This window comes from Sparus aurata, chromosome 4, assembly GCF_900880675.1.
Source record: "Sparus aurata chromosome 4, fSpaAur1.1, whole genome shotgun sequence".
In the NCBI taxonomy this organism is placed as follows: domain Eukaryota; kingdom Metazoa; phylum Chordata; class Actinopteri; order Spariformes; family Sparidae; genus Sparus; species Sparus aurata.
The window spans coordinates 36,455,039-36,468,098 of NC_044190.1; the positions used below are offsets into that span (position 1 = coordinate 36,455,039).

The window sequence follows — 13,060 nt, forward strand, 5'->3', positions numbered from 1 at the left end:
TGACAGTCTCTTTGAAACTGACCACTTTTAGGGCTAATAAGACAAAGAGAAGAATAACAAACCCTCTACATGTTCTGTTGTTTCTTGTTTCAGTTTCATGGATGCGGAGCTGAGATGTCAGTTTTGGCAGTCGTGTTGCTCTTATTAAGTAGTTTTTGATAGCCAGTCCAGCGCTGACAAATTGGTGCTACCATGGGAACAAGACTCCCTCTTGTACCGAGAGAGAAGCCGGAAGATTCGGTGTCAGACGGAGAGTAAAACGACCAGAGACGCTGGCAGGACGGTGTCACGGCGGACAAAAAAAAGCCACGTTTAATCAGTGTCGGTGCGTCTGCGTGCTGCTGAGGCTGACCTGCTCGCACTAATAACGAAGAATCGTGATGGGAACGCACGCATCGTTCAGCAAACTGCGTCTCAGTTGGCATTTTGTTGCCTCTGGTGGGTCTGATGTCAAAGTCTCGCACTATAACGGATCCAATCCATAATAATAAAGGGCACGAAAGCAGATGTGACATCTTTACAGATGTCTTTATGATGTCCCAATTAGTTTGTATTGCCACCGGACGTGGGCGCCAATCCTGAAACAGATACGGTCAGTCATCCAAAACGGTCAGATACCGGCAGAAAATTGGAATTCGGAGCATGAATGTCAGCGCGAACCCCGTCTTTGTTTCGTATCTGCGATTTCCCGACGGCCTGCTGGTTTATCTGGAACTGTCCTCCTGAAGATGAACCCCCTCTTTTGTGCTCACAGCCGCAGAGAGTGTGTGGAGCCTCAGCTGTGGTTCTGGCGGTGACATGGCATGGGACAGACTGACGGCAGCGAGAGGCAGCCTCTGTGATTACAGTCTTCAAAGACATTTTCAAAAAATCGCCCTCGCTGTTGGATCCACCTGGTGCTCTAGCCTTGTTCTGTTTTTTGTTTTTTTTTTCCTTTGGAGTTTTTTTTAATGTTGCCCAGCGTGGCGTTATGGAAAAGGGCACCCTGAAAGCCCCCCCCCACCACCAGCAGGACGGCCGAGCCGTGCTCTCCGGCCCGGCGGGGGTCCTTCACCCCGCCTGCTCGTCAGTGGCTCAAAGGATGCATCTTCAACTCTGCTGAGTTGAAAGAAAGATCACAGCTATGTTTCTCTCTCTCTCTCTCTTTTTTTTTCTCGTGTTTATTTGTTTCAATCAGCGTCCTCCCCCCCCCCTCTCCTCTCATCCTCCCCCTCCGTGCTGTATGGTTTGCTTTTCAGATCTGTGTTTCATATTTCATGGTTTTCTGGGTAGCACAAGATCAGCTGTTTTTAAAGTTTTTCACTTTTGAGAGCGGAGAGCTCTGCTGTAATGTGATTTTGTGGCTTGTACAGCCGTTCCCTTCGGACTCTGCCACACAGAGTTGTCTCTTTCTCTCGCAGTAGTGAAAAAAGAAAAGCTGAGAAGCAATCGTTCCATCTTTTCTTCCAAGTTTTTCAGCCTTAACAGCTGATCTAAAAAAAGTCTTTCCAACAATTATTTTCTTAAAAGCGCGCATCTTTTTTTCTGCAGCAGAAATATAAAAAAAAAAGTCAAATCTATTTGTATAGATTGGCATATAGAGGCTATTGGGCGAGCGGGATCAGATGGCGGGGAAAACAGATTATGTTGCAGGGCTCCCGTGGCATAACCCCGGGCATTAATGTTAATGGAAAACCACATGACCTTGCAGTTGCCTCTGAGCGGCTCCATTTTAAATCCAATTGACATGGACCAGGTCTGGAAGAGGCTGGAGAGACGGTGATGCAGGCACCTGATACCCACGCATGAAAATAGCCTGTTTTTCTCTTTTTTTCTCTCTCTTCTCAGGGTATCCCAGAGGCCCCTGGCACTTAGCTGTCCTCTGTTCCCAGAGATGAATGTGAACCAGCATTTGCTATAATAGTTGCTGGGATACCCCGTGCCAGCAGAAGTCACGTGATCCCGCCTCTGAGCGGGTCGGCTTACGCTGCTTTAGCGTTCCAATCAAGGTACGTTGCTGTGTTTACGCTCGGAAGACATACTAGCCCTCGTTTTCAGGGAGCATATTGTACGTGACGTCGGTTTCCTCGGTGCCAACTATTGCTTTCCGATGATCCTCCTGCTCTGGGAGGTTACGGAGGGGGGGGATAGTGCCGGCGCAACAGAAAACAGGCTTTGTTAAAGGAGCTTTGCGCACGCAGATGAAAGAATGGAGAAGCAGGGTGAAATAACACACAGTTTTTTTTTTTGCTTTTTTTTCCATAAACATCCGGCAGAGGATTTGCATTCAAACGCGGTGCAGCTCCACTGCTCTGAGGGTCATCAGCACAATTTAATTACATTAAGAGACGGCTAAATTGGACTTTGCAAACAGACATGGCTTAAGGGATTACCGGACCTCTGACGGAGAGATCAAATTTTACCTTCGAGCATGAAACAATATGCCCAGTTCCTGGCAGGCTCCATGTGGACAGAGAAAAGAGGAGGATGGGGAGTTTGAGGGTGGACGGGCGGATGATTAATTTTATTCCACTTTTTCATTTACTGCATACGAAATGGGCTTGCGTGCAGGAAAGGAAAGCATAGTGTTTCAGGATAAACTGATCACAGCCAAGAAAAACAAGCCTCTGCGTATCTAGAGAGGGTGTTTTTATCTTGATGGCTTCACCTGCTCCGCCTCCACGCTTTCCCCACGATCTCCACCCCGTTAACCTCTCCTGCATGTGTAATGTTTTGTCCGCACGTCGACTGCAGTTTGTGCTATTTATTAAAACTACCTTCACCAAATATGGACCTTTTTTACTTCGACTTTCTCTGTTCATGGCAGCGGTGGAGGTCGAATCGACAGCGCTGTATCGTAGGATTGAACGCAACATGGCATTTGAAGGGAGGAAGTGTTGAGCTAAGTTTTTTTTTTTCTTTATGGAGAAAAACAGATAATTGAGTGTGACATTTTCAGACTTTGGCCTTCTATTGCATCGACCCCACCTCTACACTTACAGTAGATGTCAGCCAGATTGGACTTTGCACAAAATCAAAGGTATTGATGACATCCTTCTCTGCTAGAAGATGTATTTTTAACATCAACCTTGGCCGGGTAGCGAATAAAGTCAAGAAACCATGAGTGCTGACGAGCTATAAACACAACGCTGACATACAATCACCTGCTACAAGCTAGATTTCAACATTGATGTCATTTTTAATGACCATTTGGTCTTCGTAAGTCCAATATTCATTCTTTCTGAGCTCTGATTTTGGTTTTCAACCCTCCTGAAGGTAAAAACATCTTTAGCCGCCCGCTTTCTCCACCTGTCAAATGGCTAGCTGTTGTGTTAGCCTGGGTTTTTATAGCTCACTGAAAAACACTTTCTGCTGTAGCTGCAGAAAAAAGCATTGTAGGAGCGCGAGAGTGGACAAATTCAGCAAAGTCGGGGTCTGAGAAAAACAAAAAATGAGCTGAAATAAGTTATAAAACTCACACAGACCTGAGGGGACCTGCAGAGCTGATAATCCCCCGTGGAGGAATCACGACCTTTACAAATAGGTTTAAGGGAATTCTACATTTTTTCTTCTTTAATTAATGCGTACAAAACCAGGCACGGATCGTACGACACTCTCAGTGATATGAGAATATAATTCAATGTAATCACATCTGTCTGGAGTTTTGAATTTCAGTTTTCAGACTTGTTATTACAGAAATGAATTCCTGCTTCGACAGCCTCGATTTTTCATTTCATTTCATCGGATACGTGTCATGGCACTTTCATGCTAAGCAGGCTGAAGTATTATATTTGCTGCCGCCGATTCAGCCGTCTAAAGCGTCGACACCTGCACGCTGCAGCTGGCATGTGATGGGCGCAGCAGCGAAGGAGAAGGAGCGAGAAAGCAAGCAGGACTAATTTCTTTAATTACAAGTTGCATATATTTACTAGGGAATCTCAACTGGGAGCCGTGAAAACATCTCAACAGTCTTTTTGCGTTAATATTACATGTTTCGACAAGTTTCTCCTGCTATTTCAGCCTTTCTGGTGGGTTGATGGTGTTTGTATCACAGCAGGCAGACCGCAGAAGCACATTTTGATTTAGTTTATTTTAGGTTCATATTTTAGTTTATCTATTTATATTTCAGCAAAGTTCATGTTCTGCATATTTAGAAAGAGGAGTAAAAAAATATAGAAATACATAAACACTTACAGAAAGTTTCAGATCACAGATTCTTTGAGCTTTTTTGAAATAATTTTTTATTTTTGAACATTATTTTGAGTCGGCAGTTTATGAAACACAGTCCAAGGTTGCTGTAAGATCGCTCTAAAAAACTTCTCGTCGTATATTTTTCATGTGTCACTTCAACATTTCTACAATAAATGCATTTAAAATGACACATGCGAGCTGAATTTAATGTCACCGCTGGGAGGAACGGTGGCTGCGTGACATTTTCCAGCCATGTTTGCGACGACAAAACCATTTTTTTCCAACACTAACGAGCAGGTTTTGGTGCCAAACGCACTCGACCAGACGCACAGAACATAGTCACAATATAAAACTGCATATTTGAACATGAAGGAGAGTTTCATCATATCCCTGGTTTAGCAGAAATGTGCATTACCAGCGTTTTATTCTGGCGATTGGGTTGTTTTCCAGTGTGCACCATCTGTAAATCAGAATGTTAAAGAAGTACATTTTGTGTGTAGTGTGAGCCCAGTTCCACCTACAGAACAACAGCCAGCTGGCTCTGGCACGCTAAGCTCGAAGCTCTAAAGGTAACGTAGGCTCGTAGCACGATCGTTCATTTTCACTGACACACGTGCGACGACTTTCGCCTCGTGGATCGCTCTGAATTGTTTGTGGGCAAAACGCACAGGCTGAACTTCTCCTCACCTGAGCACTGGGTCCTCGCTGCTATAGTAATCTGAAAAATGCCAAGAGGTGTGAATTCGTGCCGGCAATTTATCTGAACTGCCTGCTCTTCAGGTGTCTCTCCTCCCTGAGAAAAGCGGCTGCTGTTTCTCCAATTGTCCTTAAACAATTACTTGGGAGAGGATCAGGGGGGGACTGTTGCCAGTTAAACTGCAGTTTTCTCAGCTACCATTGTGCAGGCCATCTAAACCACGGGATACAAAGCTCTCGAGCGCACTGCAAGCCAAATAAAGAGGTGGAGAGGGAGGGGGAGGCAGATAAAAGCTGACACCCAATGTATTATAACTCAGCTCTATTAGATATGAGCTTCTGCCAGGGTGAAGCACCATAGCTTAAGGCAAAGATACTGCTTGCTCATTGTGCTTTAGTGAGGGGGCTGGGGAGACTGTGTAGCCACTGTGTTCTGTATACAGCACACACAGTCTCTCATGCATGATTTAGTAAAGAAGAATCCTTCCTTCAGTATTCAGTAACCATATAGCAGTCGAGATAAAAGGATGTGCTTAGGCTGCAAAATGCATCCAAAGACGTAAACCATATGCTGGAAAAATGACTGGTACTCAAAGGAGAGAGAGAAACCTGCGATTTTCCCCGAGATAACACACCTTGGGACACACCGTAAGAGCTTGTACCCTTTATCAGCCAGGTGCACAGTAAATCATTTCATCACGTTCAGCAAAAATCACGCAGGCACACTTCAAACACGCACACACACACGATTCACAGGAACACAGATGTTCTCGGTTCACAGCGAGGCGCTTTCAAAATAAAAGTCCCGCATTTAGCGTCTAATATAATTAATGAAATAATAACCTGGCTTCACAGAATATCAGTTAACTAAATGACAACAAGATGTTCTTATTAACAATTATCACATTAAAGGTCATTTACAGTCGTTACACTAACTGACTGACTCATTCACACATACACACACACACACACACACACACACACACACACACCTTATTATATCGTTATCTCGGGAAAACAAAGTTTCGTTATCTCGAGATCTCGAGAAATTAACTCGTTATCACGGGAAAACGGAGGAAATAAAATGTATGAATGCATGGCCGTTTAGGGCTTCCGTACCTCGCTGGCTAGAAGCAAATGGGGGGTTGCCAATTCTTACATACTGCACCCTTTAATTACCCATCAGCTACTTTACGAATCAGATATTACATGATCTGTGTTCGATGTAAATTCAGAGGAGGCTGTCCTGAGTCAAAACAAGAGATAAAGTTACATCAAGTTACTGAATTTCTCCGATCGGTCTCTAAAATATCAGATCCATATTGAGGCTACCTAACAACAGACGTCTAACAACATCAGCAGGATGCTTTGTTGCGTTTTTAAATGAAAAACTACAAGATTTTTCACGCAATATGTATTTAAATTTGATATCCTAGTAACTATTTGTCTTTTGTGACGAGGCTTTTGCTGTAATTGTGTCCATCTCTGAGTGTCAGTTTATATATTTGTAATCGGTTGACTCCTTAATGGCGATTAATAAGCTGATTAATTGCTGAAATTCCTACAAAACAATCTAATATCAGTAAATAATGCACATATAAAACTATTACAATTACAGTCTTCGTTAACACAAGTCTGCAGAGATGAAATCTACTTATTTTACATACACTAACTGACTGATTGTAACCTGTATGATTGTCTGTCTGTCTGTATTTTGGACTGTTGGTCAGTGATGTCGCTGTGTTTTATGATTGTGTCGCCTCCTGTGACTCTGCCGACGCCGACCGCCGCTGGTTTCATCACTTGCATCTACTTCTTGCGTACACGAACATCGGAAGGACGAACACGATCAATTCTCGTCTGAATCCTCGACAGCATAAATTAATTTCGCATAATGTGTTTTGGGCTGATATTTGATGAGAATATTAAATAGTGGCTGTCGTGGTTTGTATATTTTCGTCAAAATTTGTGTGTTTTTCTATCTCTCGTGTGTGTGTGTGTGTCCTACGCGTGTCACTGTGAATGGCCTTTTATTTCACCTGCCACCGTGCCTGAAAGGATCTGACAATCAGGGGACTATTAGAGGGTTGGAGAGATTCCACTCCGGCTAAGTGGCTCTTTTTGCTGTGGAATGTGACACTGCTCTGATATTCATGAGTCACAGTGCTGTTGACAAACGATAGTGTCTCAGCTCAGCGGATCGCAGCTTGTCTGACTATGCTGGTTTTCATCGCCGGAGAGCCCACTGGGACTGTTCGTCATCATTATCTTCGGCCACCGTAACCACGACGACTGCTGACAACATCAAAACAATGAAATTGAATGTTTTTTTTCCGTGCTAACCGCATAACGGACGACGTAGAGTAACCCGGGAATGTGCATCGGCTGGTCCGACAGCAGCGACGTGCGACAAACGCTGCTCCCATTTAGGCCGAGAGCGTACTAACAAGCCCAGAGATGCACGTAAGCCAGCAGATGATCGCTTGTTTCTGAGACATGAAGCAGCTTAGTTCGTCACGCTCAGGACACTCTTCCATCACTGCTGCTTAAACCCCAATCTCCTTAATGCTGGGAGCCAAGCAGAAGCACATCGGGTCCCTTCATGAGGACAAAGGTTTGACTCATTTGGAAATTGGATGTACGGCCTCCCTCTGTCCGCAGGGCCGCCGAGCTGGAATGAAAGTGGAAGTATGTGGAGAGAAAACGCTCTCTTCATCGCGCTGGTTGAACATAAAACGCATCGAATAATGCAATACATAATAATGTGTCTGTGATGTGTGCTTATACATGATTACACGTGTGGTATGATTGCTTTATTCATATATGTGCATTAATGTGTGTACTTATTTGCTGGTGTACTTATGCAAAACACAACACATGCATGCTTACGTGTATTTACAGACGGCTTCGCTGTGCACACGTCTGCACGGCTACACTCGTCGGCATCGTCCTGAGTGTTTGACTGCTTTTTCTTTCTTTCGTGTTTGTGTCCATACGTTGGAGTGGTCATGTATTATTCAGCAAGTGCGTCGTATTTCATTCATCCAGTGTATTCCACAGCCTATATGATTAAAGCAGCCACATGGAAATTAAGTGCATTTGCATTCTCGCTCAATTGTTCGACAAATCTGTCGGATACTGTTTTCAGCTATGCAAGAACGCCAATGAAAAAAAATGTTCAGGGAAGATTTCAGCATTAAGTTTTCTCTGTGATTTCATCTGTTCTGGACTATATTCAGTTCCTCTGCAATAACAATGACTTTAAGCACCCCAATAAAAGGTGCTTAAACCTAATTTTGGGGCAGTCACCAAATGTTTTCGAACATTTAAATGTCCTCTTGACCATCAAATGTGAAGTTCTGTGTCTCTCTCTGTTCATTTAGACCGGAGCTAACTGCCTGGTGATGTTGCCAAGATGGCTGCCCAGTGGCAACATTTGCAAACACACAACTGTTGCATGAAGTCATGAGAAGGAAACAACCACCGGAGCAGCCACGGCTACAGAAACAGTCAGAGGAAGAAACAGCCAAAGCTACGTATTCATCAATTGAAATAGTCATGAGTTAGTTATCCATCCAGCTGCGATGCTGCAGACTTGTGGCCGACACACTCACGCTGTGGTTCGCTACATTTTTCATGTTGCATGTTACGTTGATCCCATATCATCATGCGGCTCAGCTCTTCTTCTGTGGTTATGAAAGATACGGCTGAAGTAGTTCAGACACACGTCTAATACAATGAAAAATTATCATTCTGCAGCAAAATATTTCCTTTTTCGCCACGTTGTCAGTGTTGTTAATGCGAGGCGATTTGTTCAAACACGCCAACAACAAACTATTAAGTTTAATTTTTATCATCAATAACGTTCTTCGCTCCTCGTCAGCCCACGCTGTGAGCAGACGCCGGTACCGGAGCTGTGGAAAGTTTGGACTATTGTGTGAATTATGTTGGAAACATGTTTGTGTAGTGAAAATTAATCATGCGAACGCAGCGTGAGGATGAAAACCGAACACGAAAATGCTAATCGTGCCTTTGGCAGCATTTCTTCTGGAATCCATTAAATCAATTAAGAAAATCTGAATGAGAGCGTCTCCGTCCTGCAAAGACTACATTAAGGGAAAATGTCTGAAGTTAAGAAGATGAATTACAGACTAAAATGTCGTGTGGCAGAGCTGAGGCACAAATATCAGCCCTTCAAAAAGCCGCGCTGGCTGAACTGACCTGGGCCTTGTTGCTGGACCATCTCTGACAGATCCCGCTGGTGGATGAACAGAACCAGGCCTCCAGCAGCGAACAGCAGGAGGAACCAGAGGGAACAGGGCAGCCTCCTTCTCCGTCCACGCAGGGAGTCCACCACTATCTTCCACTTCATCCACAGCATGATGCGGCGCAGTCAGACGCTAATGTAATAAGTTCTGGAGGAAATCAAAGAAGGAACGGATACAGGAGGGAGGAGGGAGAGCGGGAGAGGGAGGACAAGAAGGGAGGGAGGAAAAGAGGAGTATTTCATCAGCGTTGGAATAATATGAGAAGTCAAACAGTGAACAGCAGGAGGGAAAATGTATTATATATTACATATTTACTCTCACGTGTCTCACATTTATACTGCTTTATACTCTAAACATCACTCTTTTTTAACTCCACTACTTTTGTCTGATAACTTGATTTACTAGTTAAACCACCCACTAGTGTGTAGCAGACTCCTCAGCTCTGGAATTTCCTTCACGCTGCCAATACGCATGATTAAATTACCGTTTGTATTGTTTAGTTTTTATCTTGCTGCATTTTCCTAACACCTGCTAAACACCTCCATGTTTCTGTGGTTTAATCTGGTCTCATTATACACGTATGAGTGTGTTTGTGAAACACTTTGGTGCACTTTTAAAGTGCTTTATACATTCAATAAACTTGAAAATAGATATAATATGATTAGATTTTAATCTGTAATTGTTTCTCTGCTCGTTTTTGTTTCTGTTGTCTTCTAAATGCATCTTTTTATCTGCAAATATTTATCTTTGCTTCAAGTTTTTGTCCTCTTATAAATGCATTTTTCTTGATGTCCTAATTTCATATTGTATTAATGTAGCACATTGAACTGCCTTGTGTCCAGTGGCGGTATATAAATAAATAACCTCGTCTTACCAAATCTCAATTTGTCAGACATTTGTCGGTGCTAACTTGATTTTTGTTGCTTTCTAAATGCATTTTCTGTTATATCTGTGATTATTTACTTTTGCTTCCAGGTTTTTAGTGACTCTAACAACACTAACATTTTCTTACCATCGACACTACTGTTGTAATAAGTGCTCATTAAAGATAAAACTCATTACATCATAACAATGTTAAAAGAGCAGGAAGATGTAAACACATATTTAATCCTACCTCTTCTCTACAGCTCAGTAATTAATCATAATCAGTTTACTTTCGTTCCTGAACCTGTGCACCTCCATACGCTCCCATCCAACTACATGATATAGTTTATGTACAATTAATAAATCGCATATGATATATAAATATATTTACATATACATACCTACATGCACACACATCTGTGCACATACATTCCCTCACACACGCAAATATACATTTATAAATATAATACAATATACAAAATATATATATACATTGACTACATTTCTGTATCTTGTTATAAAAGTTATTAACGCACATTTATATTTCATAACTTATTCATGTTTTATACACATTAACACACGCATACATCTATGAGTATCATTTGAAAATCATGTCCTTGTGCCTCTTTTTGAACTGGATCATCACCGTCACCCTGTTGCAAAACACTGCACCATCAAAATGATTTTGAAGCTGATAATTTCAGATCAAAATTTAACATAATGTTGCTGTATGTTTTGCAGTGCCGCTACTTTTTCTCGAGAAGGCTAAATGATCTGAATTCTTCCTCCTCCTGCTGGTAAATTGCAGCTCCTCTGACTGATTCTAATAGACGGATGCTTCGTTTCCCTGAGAGGAAAATCTGCTAGTTCCTGATTTGCAGAAAAAAAGGGGAAAATTCCAAAATTGTCTTGAAATGAAAACAAGATAGAATCCTTCCATAATGACCCTGATTATAGTGTTCACGTAAGCATTAAGTCTGGTGCTCATCAGCACAAAGGCCAAGCGTTTCATTTTAGGTCACGGAAACAAGGATGAACAGAATAAGCTCATGTATATGGTGGATGGAAATTCTACCGCCGCTGTTTACGTCGGTTGGGAGAAAAAGAACCGTGACGAACCAAAGCTGTTCAAAAATTCAACATGGAAACAAGCTGTGTGGAAAACAAGCTGTGCTAGCACCTTAATTCCCCCAAATAAAGCAATCTGTCGCCTGTTTGTAAGGATATAGTTTGGTAAACACAATATCAGCTGGACTGGCATGAGAGCCGACCGACTCTGGCCTCCGTCACACAGCAGAGAGGCCGACGAGCATCTGTCTACAAATTAATATGCAAATGAACTGTGGAGACTCCTCAAGCGCGAGTTGTCACTGTAGAAAAAGTATAATCGTCTCTGTTTTAGTAAAAGCCAAGAACTTTTACCGTCACATAAAGCCAGAAGCTATAAATGAACCGTCAAATCACAAATGTGACATGTTTCAACGCCGTGATGCTTGAATATACAGTGACTCCTGTCAAGATTTGGGTTTTTCGGTTATTTTCGACTTGCTAAGACGGAAGATAAACAGAGGAAATGAAATACGGCGTGACGCACAAAGACGCAGCAGAAAGAGAAATCCCAGGAGGCTTCCAACAACGTCTCGCCGAATAATCAAGGTAAGAAACAATAAAACAAAAGACACCACAAAGACATCACGGAGGAGAGATGACGAGTAAAGAAGAAAGAAGAAAGTGAACTAAGTGTGGATGTGTATGTTCAGTACGTGAGAGAGGAAACACTTTTATACATTTATTTATTTTATTCCTTTCAGTTGATCATTGTAGGTGAGCATTTCTACTTTTACATGAAACTTCTGGCCTTTAATCAGCCTCAGCAGCGCTTCAACAGGGTCTGCTCTTGCATTATAGTTACAACACTGCTCCACCCAGAGGAGAAGAGTTCAGCCTATTCCACCAGGACCAATTATCTTTTCTAGAGGAGATTTCATGCTTTAAAACTGATGCTGAAACTCCCTCGATATGTAATACATGATAATATCTTCTCACACAGGTTACCTCAGGTTAAAGCAGCTTCTCGTCTTGTATTTAGAGACATTAGAAACATGTAATTTATCAGAATTGTCGTATATAAAGAGAAGCAATCGGTGTAACGGAGCGTGTCTACAGGTCTACAGGTCTACAGGTGTCCGTGAGCACTGCTGCATATGTGGAAAAAGAAGTATAAAACCTTTTGTGGCTTCAGAGGATAATAAACTGCCTTACAGATATGTCAGTCAGTGGTTGGGTTGCATTGTGGGTAATGTAGGCGTCATGTTTTGTGTTTCTGTTCGACTCATGATGGACAGCTTATAAACAAAATATCAACAGAGTTATCACCTTTCTTATTCCACGCATCCTTCTTCCTTTTTCAAAACCAGTTGCCTACATTTCCCACAATCCACTGCAAGTTCACTGGTCAAGCAATGCGCTTCTATGGACTCATTTAATAACAAATTATCAAAATTGAAATATCTTTTTTTTTTAAAATATTTGTTATGCGACACACTTTCTTTTCGAAGCCTGGTGATTACATTACCCATAATGCAACTTAGCAAACCTGTATTGTTACCTGTAAAATTAATGGAGTTGCCCTTTAAACTGCCCATGTCCTTCCCGCATGCTGTCAATGAAAACGACTCCTTTCACAGCACATATCAACGTGAATTACATCTCAGCACTCTCGTCACGGACATGTCGAACCGTGAATCCACCCTGAATATCATCTATACAGCCCTTTATTGACATTTCTATATAAATAGCAGGTCATTCTGAAGGGAAACGACCCAGGCAATTAAAGAATGGATAAGAAGCGTCATTAGATGGTGCAGGAGTGGATTTCTCAGCGCATCAGTGTGATTATTATGCTTAATAACCCTTTTATTTGATGCAGAGGAGAGACAGGAAATGAATGCATTGCTCTATATTTCTGCCCGTCTTTACACTGTGTGTGTGTGTGTGTGTGTGTGTGTGTGTGTGTGTGTGTGTAAGACTCCCATACTACAGTCAACACAAATCCCTGCTGA

At 42.3% G+C, this 13,060-nt stretch overlaps 1 protein-coding gene across 3 annotated transcripts in view; it reads right to left on the bottom strand.

Annotated features, from left to right (window-relative positions):
- chst8 (carbohydrate (N-acetylgalactosamine 4-0) sulfotransferase 8) overlaps positions 1-13,060 on the bottom strand; it is a 226,733-nt gene that overhangs the window by 141,535 nt on the left and 72,138 nt on the right. For all 3 annotated transcript variants that reach the window (XM_030413607.1, XM_030413609.1, XM_030413606.1), the window contains exon 2: positions 9,088-9,281. In XM_030413607.1, coding sequence (XP_030269467.1) covers positions 9,088-9,247 — 160 coding nt within the window. In that variant the 5' untranslated portion in view covers positions 9,248-9,281. The remainder of the gene's footprint in view (positions 1-9,087; positions 9,282-13,060) is intronic.